At 46.0% G+C, this 18,798-nt stretch overlaps 1 protein-coding gene across 2 annotated transcripts in view; it reads right to left on the bottom strand.

Moving 5' to 3' along the window:
* Positions 1-18,798, bottom strand: part of WDR59 (WD repeat domain 59) — a 47,660-nt gene that overhangs the window by 2,409 nt on the left and 26,453 nt on the right. Inside the window, exons 17-26 of one of the 2 annotated variants that reach the window (XM_058813471.1) lie at positions 17,631-17,700; positions 17,208-17,361; positions 13,542-13,598; positions 7,530-7,663; positions 6,031-6,112; positions 4,080-4,192; positions 2,913-3,060; positions 2,748-2,820; positions 1,596-1,722; positions 1,032-1,174 (exon numbers count right to left, since the gene is read on the bottom strand). In XM_058813471.1, the coding sequence (XP_058669454.1) occupies positions 1,032-1,174; positions 1,596-1,722; positions 2,748-2,820; positions 2,913-3,060; positions 4,080-4,192; positions 6,031-6,112; positions 7,530-7,663; positions 13,542-13,598; positions 17,208-17,361; positions 17,631-17,700 (1,101 nt within the window). The remainder of the gene's footprint in view (positions 1-1,031; positions 1,175-1,595; positions 1,723-2,747; positions 2,821-2,912; positions 3,061-4,079; positions 4,193-6,030; positions 6,113-7,529; positions 7,664-13,541; positions 13,599-17,207; positions 17,362-17,630; positions 17,701-18,798) is intronic. The other variant, XM_058813470.1, reaches the window with a different exon arrangement.

Below are 18,798 nucleotides of genomic sequence, written 5' to 3'. Positions count from 1 at the left end.
ACCTCCATCCAGAAGTGTGAAGTCAAACCCATTTACTGGCAGAGTTGGCTTCTGTCAGAGGTTAAATGCCACATTTACTGTGACATTTCAGTAACCAATGGACATTTCATCCATGTAGCTGTAGCAGGATGCTCTGCCTAAGCAGGAATAAACCAGCTTGGATTCTGCCTTACTTGCAAGCTATCAGTATCAGTGATGGATTGAGTGGGGTGGGGGGCTGCTGTTCTTAGTGTTGAAGAATGCTGAAATCAGCTTGATCACACTACCCCAAATTATACCCATCACATGGATAGGTAAGGCAAATGCTGGCATCAACAGGGATGTGAAAACCCTGGCAGGGAAGGGAGAGGCAGATGTTTACAGAAGAAGAAACCAAAGAGCCGATAGCATCTTACTCAAAAATAAAGCACGTTCTATGGAGCAGGCAGGACAACATTTTATCTAAAATTGTGTGACTGACAGTCAATCACTCCATACCATAAACACCAGTTCCATTTTTAAATGGTGAAAAAATTTAACACACCTCCCTTAGGTGTGTGTGAAGATCCTTACCTTGGGTGGGGACACCCCTCAAGGTCACTCCACAAAGCTGAGTGAGAGAGATTTGCCCATGGTCATTGCTATGGATGGACATCAGTGTCTACCTGATAATTCTTAAGCTAACTTTGATATTATTTATTTAATAACCAGTTCATTGCATTTCTAGTTTTAATTTTCTATACTGTGTGGTAAATAACTCTGATTAAGGCCTTTTTAGTCAAATGATTATCATTATATTCATCAATTTAAATAAACCCTTCATATTTTATTCATAGTAAATAATTGGTTTGCCATCATTAATTCTGTGGAACAATTTGTACCAAGGTTCAATTACACCTATATAACCACTTTAAACCCTTGTGACTCGCTTGTTGGATCTCTGATAAACTCTGTCCTCTCATTCACGACACATCCTGCCCTGCAGATTGCACGTTCCTAAGCTCCCCAGGCAGAGCTGTGGCTCTGCCTGAACAACTGGACCTGGCACTCACCAATTCCCTTGTGGGGATCAGGAGGACACGAGACAAACTTCAGAACCTCAGCCCGCTTCTCTCGCAGGCCCCAGCGATAAAGGATTTCTCCATAGCACTTCTTAAAGTCATCAAATTGCTGAGTGTTGGCAGGATCCAGCAGCCTAGAGGAACAAACAGGCTTGTAACTGGTTGCCTTTCAGACTTGGGTTGCAATCCTCTTTCCTGCAATGGCTATGCAACCAGTTCACATTGCTGGAAATGCAGCAGGGCACTTCCCACGGGTTGCTGAAACATTGCTGAACACAAACTGCTCTGGCCTTGATTTGTTCTACACTCCAGGGTGCACACTCCGTGGGTGGACTGTCCTTTGGGATCCCCACTACGGCCTCTTAGGGATGCATCATGTGTAATCCCAGCAGCACTGATCTGCAGGATGAAGCTTCCTCAAGTAATTGTGTGAATGACAAGGTCTAGGGGCAGATGTGGTACTACACAGCACCAAGAGACTTGGCCATGGAGTTCTACATGACTGAGACACAAGTAAGGCATCTCTGAGTACCCCCAAGGCCTGTGATAACCTACCTTTTGTTTTTCTCATGCTGGTCCTTCTCCCTCTCCCGAGGATCAGGATACGTTAGGTTTCCGTAGCGGAAGTCGTCCGGAGAAGACTCGCACCAGGGAGTGGAGGTCTGCTCTGTGTCTTTGTTTGCTGCAAACACCAAGAGGCTGTGAGTGCATCTCCCCCCTCAAAACTGCAATCAGGAAGGGACATGAAAGACCACAGGTTTGCACCCCCGTGTTTCAGTCCTATCTCTGTCCTACCACCCTCTGCATTCCAGCAAACACTGCCCCGCCTCCGAGAATTACGTGCCAGCCTCTGCTTGCCAAGTGCTTCTACAACACTTTTGGTGAAAGGACTTATTGGGCATCAGAAACATGGCAGAGAAATCTGATGTGGAGGAATCCCTTTTGCCTTCTGCTTTAGATAAAAAGTAACCAGGCAATCAATCCCATGCAGCTTGCTTGGGAACATTTTCCTGGGCGGACCTGGGTTCCTCTTTCCTAGACAGGGAGGGCTCTCATCACCAGGACTGCTGTTACGTAAAGGTACAGCCCTGGGGGCAGGGAGATGACTGCTAATAACTGCTACAAAAGATTCTCCACTTCCCTAGCCCCCATCCTCTCCTCTTCCCCATGTCACACATGTCTTGATATCACACTGAAAAGTTACAGCTGTGGTGCTAACAGGGCTGATGCTGCCCCAGGCCATGTGTATCACTAGGAATCTACCAAAAGTTTCAACTCTGACACCAGAGCCCCCCCTCTGTGACAATGAAAAACCTCTGTGGATATTCACAGCACCAAAAACCCAGTCTTTCCCACTGCTGCATTTCTTCCAGTGAGAGAAGAAAGCCCAGCACTGCTTTTACCCCAAATGCTGTGGAATTAGCCAGCTGTTGACATTTTGGGGCCATTTTTGATACTCACTGAATGAAGTACCTATTGAAGTCAGAAGGTGTGGGACTGCAGGAGCCTCGACACAGATACTGCAAGGCCTGCTCACTTCCAGCCATGGAGTCACACCATCCTGGCCAAACCCCACTGAGCTGCTCTGGCAGAGCACATCTGCAGTCACAGCCAGTCCTAACTCCCTCTTTTCCCCACCACAGGAGCCATCTAAAACCTTGGCTGGAAGGGTGGGAGATTCCTTTATTTACTAGCCAGGTCTCATACCTATACTCCAGCCTCCAGTGCCAATCCCAGGATCTGACATGCTGGAACAGGAGCCAGAGGAAGTAAAGCTGGGCTGTTGAGGGGGAAAGGAGAATAAATCATGTCATCTATGTGAGAGATGTTCAAAGATATCCAAGACAAATGGGAAAGAAATGGTGATCATACGTATCGGCTATGGGAGGCCAGGTTGGAGGCACGCTGAGGAAAGGGGACACAAGAGTTGGGGCACCCCTGGAGCCTGGACTGGGCTTCAAACACACTGCAGAGCATGGCCAGGGTCTGGACATCGTGGAGCTGTGAGTAATGAGCCAGCCTGGGAAATGAAAAAGACAATGAGTGTGAGACTGGTCAGAATTCAGCAGCAAAACCATTGAGACTCCAGGGGCAGTTAATTTCAAGCCTGTTGCACTCGTGGGTTTGGGTGTCATGACTGCCCACAGGAGATGTGCACTGAGGGACTGGGGACTGGGTTGGCTTTTCTGTCACATTTTTGAGGAGCCAAGTTCTCCTTCTGAAAGCACTCACACCTAACTGGTGAGAGAAAGAGAGGAGCTCTGGGAATTCAGCAGTACTTGGGCTCTGATGCAGTGCTGGAGCCATTAGACTCACTCCCAGCCACAACATCTTTTTGACAAAGGCCTGTGGGTACAAGTGTCCTGCACCTGGGTCACAAGGCAAAAGGCTGCTGCAGGCTTTCTAGAAGGCTAGGAAGTTTCCAGTTTGCTCTGAAGGCTGAGAGTGATAAAGAACAACCTGTGCTGTGCTCCCACTGCTGCCATGCAGCAGGAGAGAGCTCAGCCAAGCAACAGCATGGAAAGCACATCACACAAATCCTGCACTTCCAAATAGCATGGATCAACAAATAGTATCAGTCATGGATTATGTAACTCCTGAGCAGATTCACATGGAAAACATTTGTAGCTAACACTTGGCTTTGTGGCCACTGGAACACTTCCCAGTAAAGCTAACAGGAAACTAGAAGGTGAAAAAAGGTGCTGCACCAACAGGCTCGTTTAGTGGGGAGCAGGAAACCCAAATCTCCAAGTCAAGCATTGTGGGCATGGAAAGCAGAGCTCCACCTGTGTCTGGCCTATTGCTCAATGCTGGCCAAGGAAGACCTGAGTGATAGGTGGAAGGTCAAGAGCTGTCTCCTGTATGCCAGAAACACATTTGGAGTTTCCCTTTGTGATGCATCACAGGCTTGAGATGGGAAAAAAAAAATCCATGCTGTGGCACTATCCCAAACCTGAAATGACCCCTTACACATAGATAGTTATGGAGGGCTCTCCTTCCAACCATTCCCCAACCCCTCCCCAGCATTCAGACACGTACAAGGACTCCAGTAATTGACGTCCAAATGGATGTTGTGCCCAAGGTATCTCTAAATCTGGGTCAGACTTCGGTCCAAGACAGAGATCAGTGGCTACCATGGCCAGTGACCAAACCTGGCAGACAGGAAGGAAAAGCAGCAAAGCTACAATTAGGATTAACCACACTCCCAGGGCATAGGTGTGCACAAATTCACACACAGACAGACAGATAATAATGGAGCTTGTCTGTTTGGTTTTTTTTTTCCCCCTGACAGCAGGGAACAGTTTCGGTCTCTGTGTCACAAATAATGCAGAGAATAACACAAAACCAAAGCTTTCCCTGTCCTACTCAATTTGTGTTTGGGTTAAATGCAAAAGCAGAACAGTCTATAGTCTATTAGTGCATTTTATAGTCACTATCCTCAAAAGGGTTTAGATTTGATACAGTTCTTGGGTTCAGAGATGTCTGGTGGCAGAAAGTTTACTGGTAAATCATAATTTGCATGAGAAGTACTCTGTCATTAGTGGTATCACTGAGTGCTATTCTCCTAATGGAGCCTGGCACAGACAGAACACTGTTTGCTTTTTCTATTTCAGAAGTTTAACCACTTCACATGAAATTTCTCTTTCATTTATCATCCTCTACTTTGAAAACAGTTCCATCTTGTCAGTCTCTATACCACTGATCTAGGACTATTTTTTTTCTGCTGTGCCTTTAAAAATGGGACAGTTAGAATATTATAAGGAAAAGGAAAGCTTCTAGTTTAGCATGAAAAATAAAGCAGGAAAAGAAAAAAAGAGCATGGTGCTAAAAAGACATCAGAAATCAGAGAACTGACAACATAGACAATAAAGAAAAACCACAAGCACCAAGTACAAAGAACAGCCAGGAAAAGTCCCAAAGCTGCTCTCCATGAAACCAGAGAGAGCAACAGAAGAGAAATGGAAACAAGGACTGGGCTGAGTAAGAGAGTGCACAGAAAGCAAACAGGAAGGATGGCACTCCCTACACTGCTACAGAGCACATCAAACCTGCGACTTGCAAGTCAAGCCTGAATGTCTGCTGTGAGATGCACTACAGGCTGGAGTTACATGGGACAGGGAAAACCAAGCAAGAAACAGAGTTATCTCAGAGAAATCTTGCTGAAGTTACTCCACCCAAACTCTGGTCCAATGTGGACAAACCAGACTGCAAGAGAACAGGCAAGGGGGAAGCAGACCTACTTTCTCTCTGCTGGTGTTGCAGAACCCACCAGAAGCAAGACAACAGCCTGAGTCAGCTTCTGCTTAGATCAGGTAAGCCTATGCATGTTGCCTATCCAGCTCTAGAAGAGCCAAATGCTGAGGAGATGTGCACACTGTGGCACTGCCAACTCCCATCTCTTTCAGGTGTTCCCATGTCCTGTCAAATGTTCTGCCTGTTGCAATGGACTAATCACAGGGAAAAGCATGGGTCACAACAGCCATTTTTCTTCTATTTTCAGCTGAAGGCAAATAGCCAGCCTGACTTTGGGGCCCCTGGGCCCAAGCTCTCTTGGGAGAAGATAGCTGCAGTTAGTACCCAGTGCCAGCAGAATGCCAAACAATGGGAACAATTACATAAGTACAAAAAAAAATCAGGGATCAAAATGCTGACAGCAGCTAGGCAACTCTGTGCACAGTTACTCCATTTGATGACTCAAAAGCAGGCTGCATTCCTCACTTTGCCTACAGGAATTCCCTGAAAAATGTGTTTGACTCAGTATGGCAAAGGGCATAAAAGAATCTGTGTGCAGTCCTGGGAAGGAATCTCTTAATGCCCAGAGTCAGAGAGGTGGGGACCAACTTGGTGGCCTTTCCACAGGCCAGGTTCATCACCCAGGGAGTTCCTGACAGAGCTGCTGAATCTCAGTGGCCTTTGGGTGCTGGTGACAGGACAAGCCATTGGAGGGTGGCACAGCATGCTGAGGAAGAGGGGGGATTCCATGGCATACCTGCACGAGATCCCTCCGGCCCACGGCCAGGGCTGAGGCTGCATTCTTCTGGCAAGTTTCCTGGATGTTATTCACATTCAGTCTGGAAGGAAAGGAGGAAACTCAGCTCTGAGTGGCACATTACCTACAAAGGTGGGGAGAAATGGGGGGAAAGGGGAACATGGCTCTGGCAGCAGTGGGCAGCCCAGACCTCCCAATCAATACAAGCCTCTTTGCATGGCCAGCTTCCCATCCCATCCTCTGTTATTCAGGGATCATTGCCATCCTCCTACCACTATTCATTTTTGCTAATACACCACACATTGAGTCCAACTCCACACTACTGGGATTGATTCTAAGCAACACCATTTCCAAGAGGATATCAGACCAAACTTCTGCTGAGGCATCATGAAGTCCAGAATCATTCCTCTCCCTAAAAGCTGGTGCCAGTGGCTACATGGTCCTGCTCCCATTCAATCCATCAGTCTGTTTTGTCTGACTCACAGGGAGACAGGGGCATCCTGGGAAGAACCAGGCCTGCTGGGGAATAACACACCCACTGTGTGAAGCCTTGACAGCCTGGCAAGGTGGGCTGAGGAAGCCTACGTGTGCTTTTCTGCCTGTCATCAGAAATCTTCCCAACACTTCAACTGCTTGAGATTTTTACAGTGCATGGAAAAGGGTCAGGCTGTTTACACAAGATGTCCCAAGAAGAAAGGTCCAACAGGTTTTTTTAAAGAATATTCTTTTTAATAACATAGAAAGGGAGAGAAAGGAAGGGTTTTTTTCCTCTCTTTCCTCATAAAGGAAATCCGCTTCTTCCCTGAATGTCCATAGATTGGAAATTCTGCTAAGGACCAGCCAGTATTACCAAAGCTAAGGAAAAAAACCTCAGGAACAGAGGTTTTGTAACCATGTGATTTAGAAAGTCTGGAAAAAGGAAGCTCTTTTTTTTTTTTGAAGAGCTTGATTTTTTTGTTAAAAAAAAACCAAAACCCCAAAACCAACAAAAACACAAAAATGCCCACAGAACTCCATCCTTTCTAGTAACACAGAACAACCTGCACAACAGACCTGATATGTAAAACCAAGACTCTAAGTGGGAACATATTAAATACTTCTGAAATTAAAAAATCTTTGTGAGCTATTAATAGTTTTACAGGCATTTACTGAGATTTTTAAGCCTGTGATTTAACATGAGATTTGAAAAAGAATTTCTACTGATAATTTCTCTCTTTAGCAGGTGAAAATCAGAACCTGTAAAGTTTGCAGTGATGATGCTGATTCAAACTCTGCTGACCACACCTCATCACAAATTTCTTTCTTCACACTCTTCAGATTTACAGGAGACAGGTGCCCTCTCACAGGCAGGGGGATACAAAAAAAGCAGTGAGATAAGAAAGAGGAAGGATGTAGAGAAACGCTCACAGATCCATGCTGACTGACGTCAGGATTAAAGCACAGCAATGCCAAAGACAGCTACTTTCATTTGGAAAAGGATGAAGCCCACGTGTACTCACATGTAGAGCTCTCCCAGCAGCTTGTGGACAGGCAGCAAACAGGAAATATCTTGGATGATAACTTTCCCAGCGGCTTTGATGGGTCGGTTGTTGGCGTCTGTCCCCTCTCGTTTGCTTTTCCACCTCCTTGATTTCTGCAGAACCAATGGCAAGGTGTTACTGGGGAAGAGGACAGGAGGCTGCTTGGGACAGGGAACAAAGCACTAGGGTCAGGAATAATGCAAGCAGCACCCAAACCTGCCTTTCAGAAGGCTCTGTGTTACCCAGGAAAACATCCATGACATGCCCAGGAGAACAAGCATCTCCATCTGTAGGAAGTGAAAAGCAGGTCAAGGCAGCAAGCTCAAGGTCAAACTCACTCAAAAAGTATTTTGTGAGTTTCCCTGTGAAAGCCAATAATAGAACCAATCAGCATTGAGATGCCAATCAAACCTGGGCAAGTTTGGCAGGAGGATCATTCAATTCTCATTCTCTGGGAACCCTTTGCAGATAAACCACTGCTGACTCCAGCCAGCGTCAGCACAGAGACATGCAGGAGGCAGCTGCTGCTCGCCCTTTGCCTCAGGGCAAGCCCACAGCTCCAGACTGTCTCTAGGTCTGCCCTCTCAGGGTGAGAACAGCCCTGTTCAGTGCCAGCACAGGGCTCCCACCTCCTGCTTTATCAACAGCTTCAAACAAACAACTCACAGATGATAAAGCAGGGCCCAAGTTTTCCTAGCAAGGATCCCTTGCTCACAGCTACTTACAGCTGGCTCAGGACATAAGAAGGGGGAGAAGAAAGGAGAGGAACCCACAGGAGGGAACAGAAACAAGAAGCCAAGATTCCCAAATACTCCCTGTAACAGATACAGAGGCCACCTTAAAGCCAAGCTGCATAAAGCTACCTTGGCTGTGTGAAACACCAGAGTATCTGTCTGGTATCCTGACCTCTTCCAGCTCCTTGCTCTAGGAGAGTGAGGAGGAGGGATGAGAGGATGTGTGGCAGCACGACAGGCAGAAGGCACTGGAGCTCTACTGAAAGAAGTGCTGGCTGCTAGGCAGGGTTCCAGTGCTTTGCAATGCTGCTCTCCTATGGTGCCTTCCCTCACTGCCACACAGAGCCGACAGATCAACCCAGTCATGCTGACTTAGGGAGCCTCTCCTGGGACACTCATGCTGGGCCTTCCCACACATCCAAGCACAACAGCCCCTCTCTCAAGGGGCCAGCAGGCCCTGTGCTGATGGTTCTGCAAGGCAGACACAGCTTACACAGGCTCACATTGGTGCTCCTAAAGAGCAGACTGGAATAAGGAAAGGCAGGACTTGCATCTTCAAGCAGGATCACCTTTACTTTGGGGGTGAGGCCAGCTCTGGGATGGCTGAGTGCCAAATGGCTTTTGAACATGACCATGCAGTCCTGTGAGAACCTGGACAGGCTTATCAGACACAAAATGTCCTTTATAAACTACTCATGACCTTAAGAAATGCCACTGCCTGCCTGGGCCAAGCTTAGGCCAGTGTGCTGAGGAGGTCTTGCCATGCTGAGCACACAACTAACACATGCCACAAGAAGCAAAAAGGATGAGCTCCTGAAGCTTCTCTGAGCACTGCACAGCTGAGGATCAGAGACTGTAGCTTGACAGCAAGTGAAGAAGGCATTTCAGCCTCAAAGGAGGCAAAGGTGGGTTTTTCCAGGGATGCTGATGTTCCAAAGCATCACCATTCCCCCGATCTTCCACCACCCCTGAGTAAAGAGGAGCAGAGCTTGCATGGTGCCCAACATTCAGAGGGGTGAAACACTGGTAGAAATAGGGCTGTCAGCACCCAGTGCTCTGGAAAAGCTGACTGACTAGTTCTCTGCCACAGCTATTCAAATCCTAATTAATCCAAGAGGAATCTGCCTTCACTATTTATCTGTCCCCTGAAAGTGAAGAGCACTGTGCAGTGCAAGGTGGCTAGAATGGGGTCAGGCAAGAGACCCACCTCTCTTCAGTCCATCAGTTCCTAATCAAGTCACAGTCTGGATCAGCTCTGCCTCTCTTGATGTTGGGCAAGCTAATCCTGTTTTGATAACACCTAGAGGTTTAGCTGCCAATCCCATGCTGAAGGACGTGGGCTGTACTACAAGAAGGTTCCCAAGTAACAGTGGCACTTGAGTACCTCATTCTTTCTCAGGACAGCAAATGTTGTCTCCAGGTGCACTGAGGAGCTGCTGAGGCTACCAAAATCAATGTATGAGTGACTTGGGAGCCTCAGCACAATGACATGCCAGGAGGAAAGAGCTCAGGCACGGTCCTGGAAGGGCTACCAGGCTTCACAGCAAAAGCTGTTATTTGTGCTGTGTCTGAGCAGGTGTTTGAGCCCAGGCTTGCAGACACAGAACCATGTTCTGCAGGGCTATCAACAAGAGCTTCTAGAGCTTGGTAGGTAATTTGGAGAGCAACTTGCCACCTTCTGGCCATCTGTAAGCCAGCTGCCCCCGGGACTGAGTCGATGGAGAGCTCCCTCTGCCCAGTCTTGGGAACAGATTCAACCTGCTCCTGCCTCCTGCAAGAGCAGACTGAAGAAGCCTCCCAACAGGCATTTCAAGACTACAAACATGGACAACACATATCATTTTCCACAGGCAATTGGGTCTTTTTTTTTGGAGGAGAATGACAACAAATGAAGATGAGAATGAAAAAGAGCTCTCATGAATGGTTTCCACTGCTTGCTTTTAGCATATCACCATACAAATGGAAACACTAAATGTACCAGAACCCCCTGAGAACTTGGACTCAAACCAAAATTGTCCTGTTTTCTTCCTTTTAACTCTGCTTGTTTACTGCCAAAAAAGGAAACCCTAATTCTTTACTGGTGCAGCTCCAGGAATGGAATTAGTCAATGGCCACAGGCCCTGCCTGTACTACACTTCCATGCCCACCACTTCCAGCCCCTAAAGCTGTGACAGAAAAAAAATCATAAAGCTACATGTAGTCACCATGAAAAAAGCCTGGGTTTTTTTGTAATTCCAGTTTACCTCAGCTACAGCAAGTAAGAATTAAAAAAACCCCACAATCAGAAGTATGGGAACCATCAGAGATGGGGTAAAGTTCATCACCATTGACAGCAGAAGTTCCACTTTGAATCCAATAATTGCTGGTGTTAATTACAGGAGCAGCTCTCCACCAGGTGGTATCTGAGTGCATTTAACAGGGATTATCAGAGACAAAGAAAGCTTTAGGTTGGGTTTATCTGGCCAAGGTCCACCTCCCTCCTGTTTCACCTCTTCTCCCAGGAGAAGCTCCCACTATGGTGTAATCAAAAGGTGTCACCAAGGCTCAGGGGGATTAGGGTAGAGCAGAAACACATCCCTTCCTCGGGGCTGGAGCACAGGTCAGGATGGGGAGCAGGGAACATAACAGTTGGAGCTGAAGCAGGAATCAACATGCACCAAGCTAGCTGCTGGCAGCTGAAGGACAAAGGCACAGGTCTTCTGCACTGCCCACGACATTTCTAGCTCTTTCTGAAGCCTAGAATCCATGCCAAGAACTGCATCTACTCAGCTGCTCCTCAGTTTAATGAGAGGAAGACACCAAAGAAAATAACTACAGTGATAAGTAAATTAAGACTCATCAGTTCCTCAGAGCACGAGAAGGAAAGAAACCAGAGCATTTATGGCAATCATGGGTTGGAGGTGACAGCAGGGAACAGCACTGGATAATGACTAAAAAAGCCAGCCTGCACCTGCACTACTATACCTAAGGCTGTAATTTGCTGCAATCTGAGGTGATAACGATGGCAGTAAATGGGTTACATGTAGAAACAGATAGCCCAAGAATAAGCCACCAACTGCTTTGTAGCAACCACCATCATCACTGCACACTCAGCAGCAGGAGTTGCAAAACGCTGCCCGCTTGGAAAGGATGCTGAGCACTTGGGTGTGTGTGCCTTTGGATCCTGCTGAGGCAGGCAGGGCTTTAAGCAGGATCCTGAAATGTAAAATGCCTGTTTCACATCAGCATATGCAAAATTTCAGGGTTTGTGGTATAAACTGGCATTAGTAAGGTAAAGGTAAAGGTTGTGAACAGAAAAGAACAGACTCAATGCCAAGAGATTAAGCTGCAATAAGACATGTACAAAATAGTTAAACCTGCTCAAGTCAGGTTCAAGCTGCTTCTTGTATTTATTTATTTTTAAATAAAATGCAAAAATTGTTTCCTCCCTGTAGAATGCTATGCTCCTTTATTCTGAACAACTGCCTACAGATTAACTCCCCCGTGTGGTTCATGCAGCACTGCCTGGATTTTCTCTTCAAAATAATCAACATTTACTATTTCCAGCATCTCCCACAGTATCAGGCACCTGCCATAAAGGTGCTAAAAAAATCCAAGGCCTTTTTGAATCAAGTGCCCCACAGAAGGAATATTTCTTTATAGCGTCCATCAATCAATAGCTGGCACCTGCCCTGAAGCATGGGCACTTCAGAGGAGAAGGCTAGAAAGAAAGAGCAGTTATTGCTTCTTGTAAACTTGCTAAACTCTTGCTTCCCCAAACACCTTGAGCAATGCTGAGCTCTTCTTCCAGAAGGAAGGCATGTTATTTGCACTAATAACCTATGCCTCTTCTTGTGTAAGCCTGTGTCTTCACCTTAGGCACTGCTGCCCCCTTCAGAGAGTCAGTTTAGCCTCTTTCAAAGGTTATCCACAAATACAATCAATCCTTCAAGGCTTGGACTAACCCCTGTATCCCTTTTAAATATGCATTATTGAAAATTATAACTTAATCACATCACTACTTGCTCTTCCTTCCAGGACAGTAGTAAGGGAATTAAACCATAGCCTTTGTGCTCTGCAATTTACCACACAAGCTGGCAAGTTCATTGCTTGATTTTCTTTCTTTCAGTCTGCTCCTGATTCAAGACAGAACTTAATTTCTTGCCTCTGCTGCTCACAAGGCTCTTTGTAAAATGCCTTGATAGAGTCAAGTAAATTACTTCTGGTTTCTTTCACCTATTATTTGCTAGTACAGTCTTAGAACTCTTGCAATTAGGAAAACATGATCCTATTATACCAAGTTAAATCAGGTGTTACAGGATTCTATTTTATTCCCTGCTGTCTTATGAAGAGATAGCATGAAGGACAGCAGCTGTGAAAAAACAGTTGTTGGTGCAGACATTAAGACAAACAGACTTAAAGAGATCATCTTTAAATTGAAATGGAATTTTCTGAGCTTCATCTATGCTTGGAAGATGAGTGATGAAATAGTAATTGCCCACATGTACAGCACAGCTTGAGCAATCCTGATATCATCAAGAAGATGCTATCATGAATGATGTTGGAGCCTGAGGGACACGTGGACCTGACAATCGGAAAACAAAAGTCAAAGCAGACTTGGCAGGGCAGGTGCCAGGAGGAGGGAGTACCTGCCAGGGTGGCTGAAGTGCAACCACTCTGAATGAATGCAGTGGTGCAACTCCAAGGGCTGGGAGAAGATCACAAGTTAAGAAGAAATTGCATTTTTTGATCCAGGAAATAAGACTGTGTGATGGATTGCACTGAGAAGTGGCAGTTCATGCTAATGAGATGACAGATTGTTGTCAGAAACTCAACCAGTTTGTTTCTTCCACAGCCCTTAAGTGATCTTCCCTCCCTCTCCAGCAAGGCTTTATCTTTTCAGAAATTAGGTGCTCTAATGTCAGTCTCATCAGTTGGTTGATGATACATAATAATCACTCAGCTCCTCTACAGTGCACTCTGTATCTTAGAGGTTGATCTTTTCTTACACTTCAAATTACCCCTTGGCATCCTTTCCTGACCACAAGGCCAGGTGAAACAGGCATCCTGTGGGTCAGTAACAGCACCTTGCCAAAGACTGTCTGCTCCTGCCCACTTACAGGTTCATCTGCTCTTGTGAAGCCCTAGCCCTGCGTGGAGCGTGAGTCCCCCAGCTCTGTGCAGGTTACTCAAAGGCAGGCAGGTGGCATTTTATTCTTGGGCCCTTGGGCAGAAGACAGGGTCATATCAAGGACAGAATTAGCACAGCACACAGTACCGGGAAGTCGTTAATTGCTTGTATGGACCAACGGCGCCGGGCAGAGCGAGGAGACATCTGTACGCGAAAACATTATACCCAGGAGGAGGCAAGAGAGACACCAAGAGAGTTAAAGACAAAGGTAAATAAACTGAAATGAAACGTGCCCTGAACCAGCAGAGTAAAAGATACTGTTCCCAATGGCTCTGGTACACAGTGAACATTGCAAACCACTTTCACCTCACACATTTGTACAGAGCATTACTGATGGCTCTGGCAGAGCAAGGGCTGCTGTGTCTGTGCCCAACACCAGCCTCTATGGAAGACTCTGGGAAACACAAATCTGAATAAAGTCTTCCACATGGAGCTGTATTACTGCAAGAAGCACTGAACTGCTTCATGTGACCTTGTTCATATCATGAATTGAGCAGAAGACAACACCCTAGTGCCCCACATGCCTAAACTCCAAAGTTTTACTCCTCTTGCCTGAAGAGGAAGGCAGCTAAGTGTAAATTGCATCATTTTTAGCACAGCTGTCCAGTGCCATGGCACAGATATCTGCAGGAAGCTAAACAGACACCCCTGCTCACTCAGATTCCCTTTAACATCCAGCATCCTCCAGAACTTCATTCATTGGAACCTGCTGTAACTGTTCACTTTCATTTTAAACAATAAAAACCATATGTCAGGATATTAGAAGGGATGTAGAGACACTGCTACTTGGCAGGGCCATGTGGGTATTGTCATAATGGGCTGAGAAACTCATTCAGATTGAGTGAGCAATCAAATTCACTGACTGACTATGCCAAATAGCTCCAAAGGAGGCTTTCATTAGGAACTTGAAGATATTGCAATAGGTACTCACACAGTATTACAGCAACAGCAAATGGAATCTTTCAAAGCACATTATTGTACACTCACTTGAAAAAAAGTTGTGTGTACAGATCTCTAGGAGTCAACACAATAAAAGAGGATATTTAGGTCAGGTACAATGTATTTTGCATTTGTTTTCAGTTGATGATAGACAGTCAGGACCATCAACCATGTCTTGAGCCTCTACATCCCCTTGCATCTCACTGCTGGGAGAGCCCTACAGCCAGGCAGCCAAGGCTGGCTGCAGGGCCCCCTGGAAAAAGAGAGGAGAAGGCTGCAGCCATGTGCTACAGGTTCCTCCAGCAGGCCTCACAGAGAAGGAGAAAAGGGTTAGTTGAAGGAAATTCAGTACAGTGGAAAAGCAGCAAAACTAAGTTCAGTCCCCCCACCAGCTCCCTGATGGGAAGCATAAGGACACCCCTGTCACCACACCCAGGTACAGCAAGGCTAAGCAGCCCCCAGGTCACCACGGGCAGGACCCTCTAACTGCAGGGGGAAAAAACTCCATGGCACCTTCTTTAAGAGACACTCAGCTTCAAAACACTGACAGCAATGCCATGATACAGAGAAAGCTCCTCCTTTCTGCTGACTACTGCTCTTCAGTGGGGGTTTTTTTTGAGAAGTGAAAAAGAGGGAGGAAGAAATGAGGAGTGTGCATGTGTGAATAAGAAGTGAGAAAGATATATGTATATATATATATATATATATATATAGATGTGTGTGAGTGCATGCACATATATATACACATATTTAAATGAGCACAGAAAGGCTCAGAGCTAGATTTAGCATCATTTTGGCTTACTAAGGAGCTCTCTGCTGGAAATCAGCAGCTCCCCAGCCTTTATGGGAACATGACATCTTTTCCTGTCTAGCAATGGGCAAATTCCATTTGTTTGCTAATGGTAGTGGATGCCAGTGGTTGCTACACTGGATTTAAATACTTGGTTATGGCTGATAAATTCAGTTTTGGTGATGAGGTTGTCTGATATCACAGTTTGATGCACAAAATTTCAGCTTTTATTTAATATGAATATAAAATCCAAGCTTCAGAGCTAGGAGTTAACTAAACTCAGAGTCTGGGCTTATTAAAACTGTCCCAATGAAATAACAAAAATATGTAGCATTGATCTAACAGAGGCCATGACATCAACTCCTGAAGAATCAGAAAACCTTTCCTGAAGGGAGATACAGGATTTTTGGGGATTTTTTTAACACTATTTCATCTGCAAGAACATTTAAACCAGCTCCCTGCTAGGGTTCTTACATTTATTCCAGCATGCCAGAAGATAGCTCGGCAGGGGAAGGGGAACACAGGAATTTCCCTTGGCTTTCAGCAGATATGGCTGCACACATGCTTTGTTCTCTTCATTTCTTTTACCCTGTGACAAAAATCTTGTTGCCATCAATACAAGGGCTGGGGAGACAGGTCACATGAAATTGCACCAAGCTGGATCCACATGTTATTTTTAGCCTTGTCTGTCATCTTAGAGAGGCTGTGTATGGGGACAAGCCTGCTGCAGAGGACAGAGGTAGCTCTTTAAATAAACTCTCCTACAAAGACCAGGACAGGCTATAATTCTCTTCTGTAATTCCAGGCAGCACCATTTTCTCTTTTAATAAAAAAAATGAAAAGCTTGTGTGGGAAAAAAAGAACAGGATGGGGACTCAGAGTCTTCTGTGGTCTGTATGGAAGCAGAACTTGCACTGGGGACAGGGGCTCTCCCCACAGCTGGGAGCTGTAATGACATCATGTAAGCAGGACACAGTCCCAGAGACAGGATGGGCTGACACACCCAGCACCACCAGAAAAACAAGACTTGTCTGGGTGCCCAGGAAGGATGGGTGTTCAAGGCTTTGACTTCCTCTGCTCCTGGAACACGAGTTCCCAAACCCTTCTGCCAGCAGAGTGCAGACAACTTTTGGCTTTCCCTGGGTTACCTGGAAGCTCTTCACTGCTGCAACAGATCCATGTCCTCTGCAGGGACAGTGAATAAACTACTCAATGCCCCAAATTCTGAGGCTCCCAGTGGAAGCTTACTGCATTTTTGCAAGCCACTTCACCCCCTACTGAAGCACAATTAGTTTCTAACAATCTGCTTGGCCTACTGCTCCCACAGCATCTGCTCCAAGCACACCAGGCCCTCACAGCTGCTTTACAACTACCCTGCAGCCACCCTACAATTACCACAGGTCCTTCTCACCCACCATGTCCCAGAAGGAAACAATCCCACTCTTCTCCAAAGCCTTGTAAAGAGGAACAACAGCAAAACCTTCACCTAAACTAGAATTATGTGAATTGGAATGTCTTCAGAGAATCATGTAGAAATTATTTTTGTTTAGATAAAAAAAAAAGGGCACATATCCCTGAAAGAGACACCTGAAATAGAAATAACCAACCACATCCCATAGACTAGGAGAGGTTGGCAGAGAGCTGCAGAGAGTCACAACCCTTTGCAGTTTTATGTATCAGGGACTACCCAGAACAACAAGAGCTGCCTATCTGTACCTATCCGAAGACTACAACTTTTTACATGGTGAGATTTTAACCCTACATAATGCAAAGGGAGACAGTGTAATGCACAGAAGGGAACTGTGCTGGTCAGCACAGAGAAACATCAAAATAAGCAGGTTAAATGCTAGAGAGGATTGGTAAAGAAGTTACTAATAGGAGATAAATCCATTTGACAGAGCTGCCTGTAAAAAGATGTCTTTTTGAGAGAAATATAAAGCTTCTGTTACTAGCAATGCTAAATGAAAGGAAAACAGATCATGAAGGCTGAAGTGCTGGCAGCAGTGTTCTGGTGTGGTACTTACCCTTTCTTTGTAGTAGAAGGAGCTGATGGAGACCTGCTCCTTCTCACTGCGCGTTGGGCTCCCACTGTACAAGCGCAGGTTGCCCGGAGTCTCCGTGCGGATCTTCATCGGAGTGATGAGGCCACTGTGGTAGGCTGATAAAGCTGACAGAGACCTGGAAGAAAGGGAACACACTTCCAGGGCCTTTTCCCACCAAAACACCCTGCAGCTCACACTGACATCTCCACCAACCCAAGCTGCCAGCAATGGTGCCACTGTCCGGGAAGAAGTCTCTGCTGAGGCCCTGTGGTGTAAGGGCCCAGGTGCTCTGCGCTGAGGGCACAGCTAATACTGGAGGGGACAAGCTCCAATGCAGAACCTGGTATTTTCCTGCTTTCCTGCCCCTGACAGCAGCACAGCTCAAAGGCCACACAGGGGACTCACCTGGGTGTGGGCTCCATCGGGGACACGGCGCGGTGCATGGTCATGGGTCTCGTGAAATACACCAGGTACCCTGAAGGGACAGGACATGGCATCAAGATCGTGCAGCAAGGAGGAGATCACTCAGGGGTGGTTCAAACTAAATGACCAAATTTCCCTGTGTATCAGAGGCAGGGGGCTTGGTTCTTATCCACTGCCCTTACTAATTATAAACTAAAAGCAGACATTCTCTCAACCCAAATCAACTCCCTGCAAACCCACTACAAAGCATGGGGGTTTTGAGATGTTTCTCTCAAAAGCACAACTTCAAGTGGCTTATAGCTGTTAGAGAAAAGACAGGGAAAGAAAATGAGCAAATGTATGCTCATGTTTAACTCTCCACCAGAACTTGCCAAGCACTGTTACTCCAGAGGTAAGTGAGGTGATGTTTGGCAATGCAGAGAAACCACTGCAGCTTGTACAACTCTCTTCTTCAACAGGAGAGCCCCAGACATCTGAAACCAACTGCAAAACATTCTCTCACAAGCCTTATCCCATTTGTTAGCCTCTCAAGTGTCTTCAGCCACCTACTCTTGCAAGCATTTCAGGATGCAGCAGGCTTTATTGGGCCTATTCAATCAATATTATTCTGTTTTACTTGGGAATTCAGGGAGGCCTGTATGAAAAGCAGCTTTCAAAATGTGCTCACACTGGGATGCAGTCAGGTTCAGAGAAGGCATGTGTGCATCTGAAACAGCTCAGTGAAACTTAACAGTTCTTACTCAGATCTTAACCTGGTTTTTAATGAACTTTACCCTCTATGTGCTCTCCTGGAAACCTGGATGTTATTGTACCCCATCTTTCCTTTAGGGGAAGTTTCTTAATGACCTTGGGAAAGCTATTTTGGATAAGTGAAAGAGTGTAGAATGAGAAAAGAGTGGTTAGTAATATGAATATGGTTTCAGCAAGGGGTAAATTCAACTCCAAATCACAGGAGTTTTGTGAAGACTGAGTGCCAAAATACACCCAGTAATGTGATGCTGGTAGCAGAGAACTAGGCAAGGAAAACAGCTATTCCCAGTGTTCTATAAAAAGATCTGTCAATGCTTCTGGCATGCCACAAGCCAAAGGTTATCTCTTCAGCTAGCCCTGCATTTCCAAATGCTAAAGCCCCACATGCAACCCCAACTGC

The sequence above is a fragment of the Ammospiza caudacuta genome, chromosome 13 (assembly GCF_027887145.1).
Source record: "Ammospiza caudacuta isolate bAmmCau1 chromosome 13, bAmmCau1.pri, whole genome shotgun sequence".
NCBI lineage: Eukaryota > Metazoa > Chordata > Aves > Passeriformes > Passerellidae > Ammospiza > Ammospiza caudacuta.
Note: the sequence above shows the minus strand (reverse complement) of the source record. Positions and strands in the feature narration are given on the sequence as shown.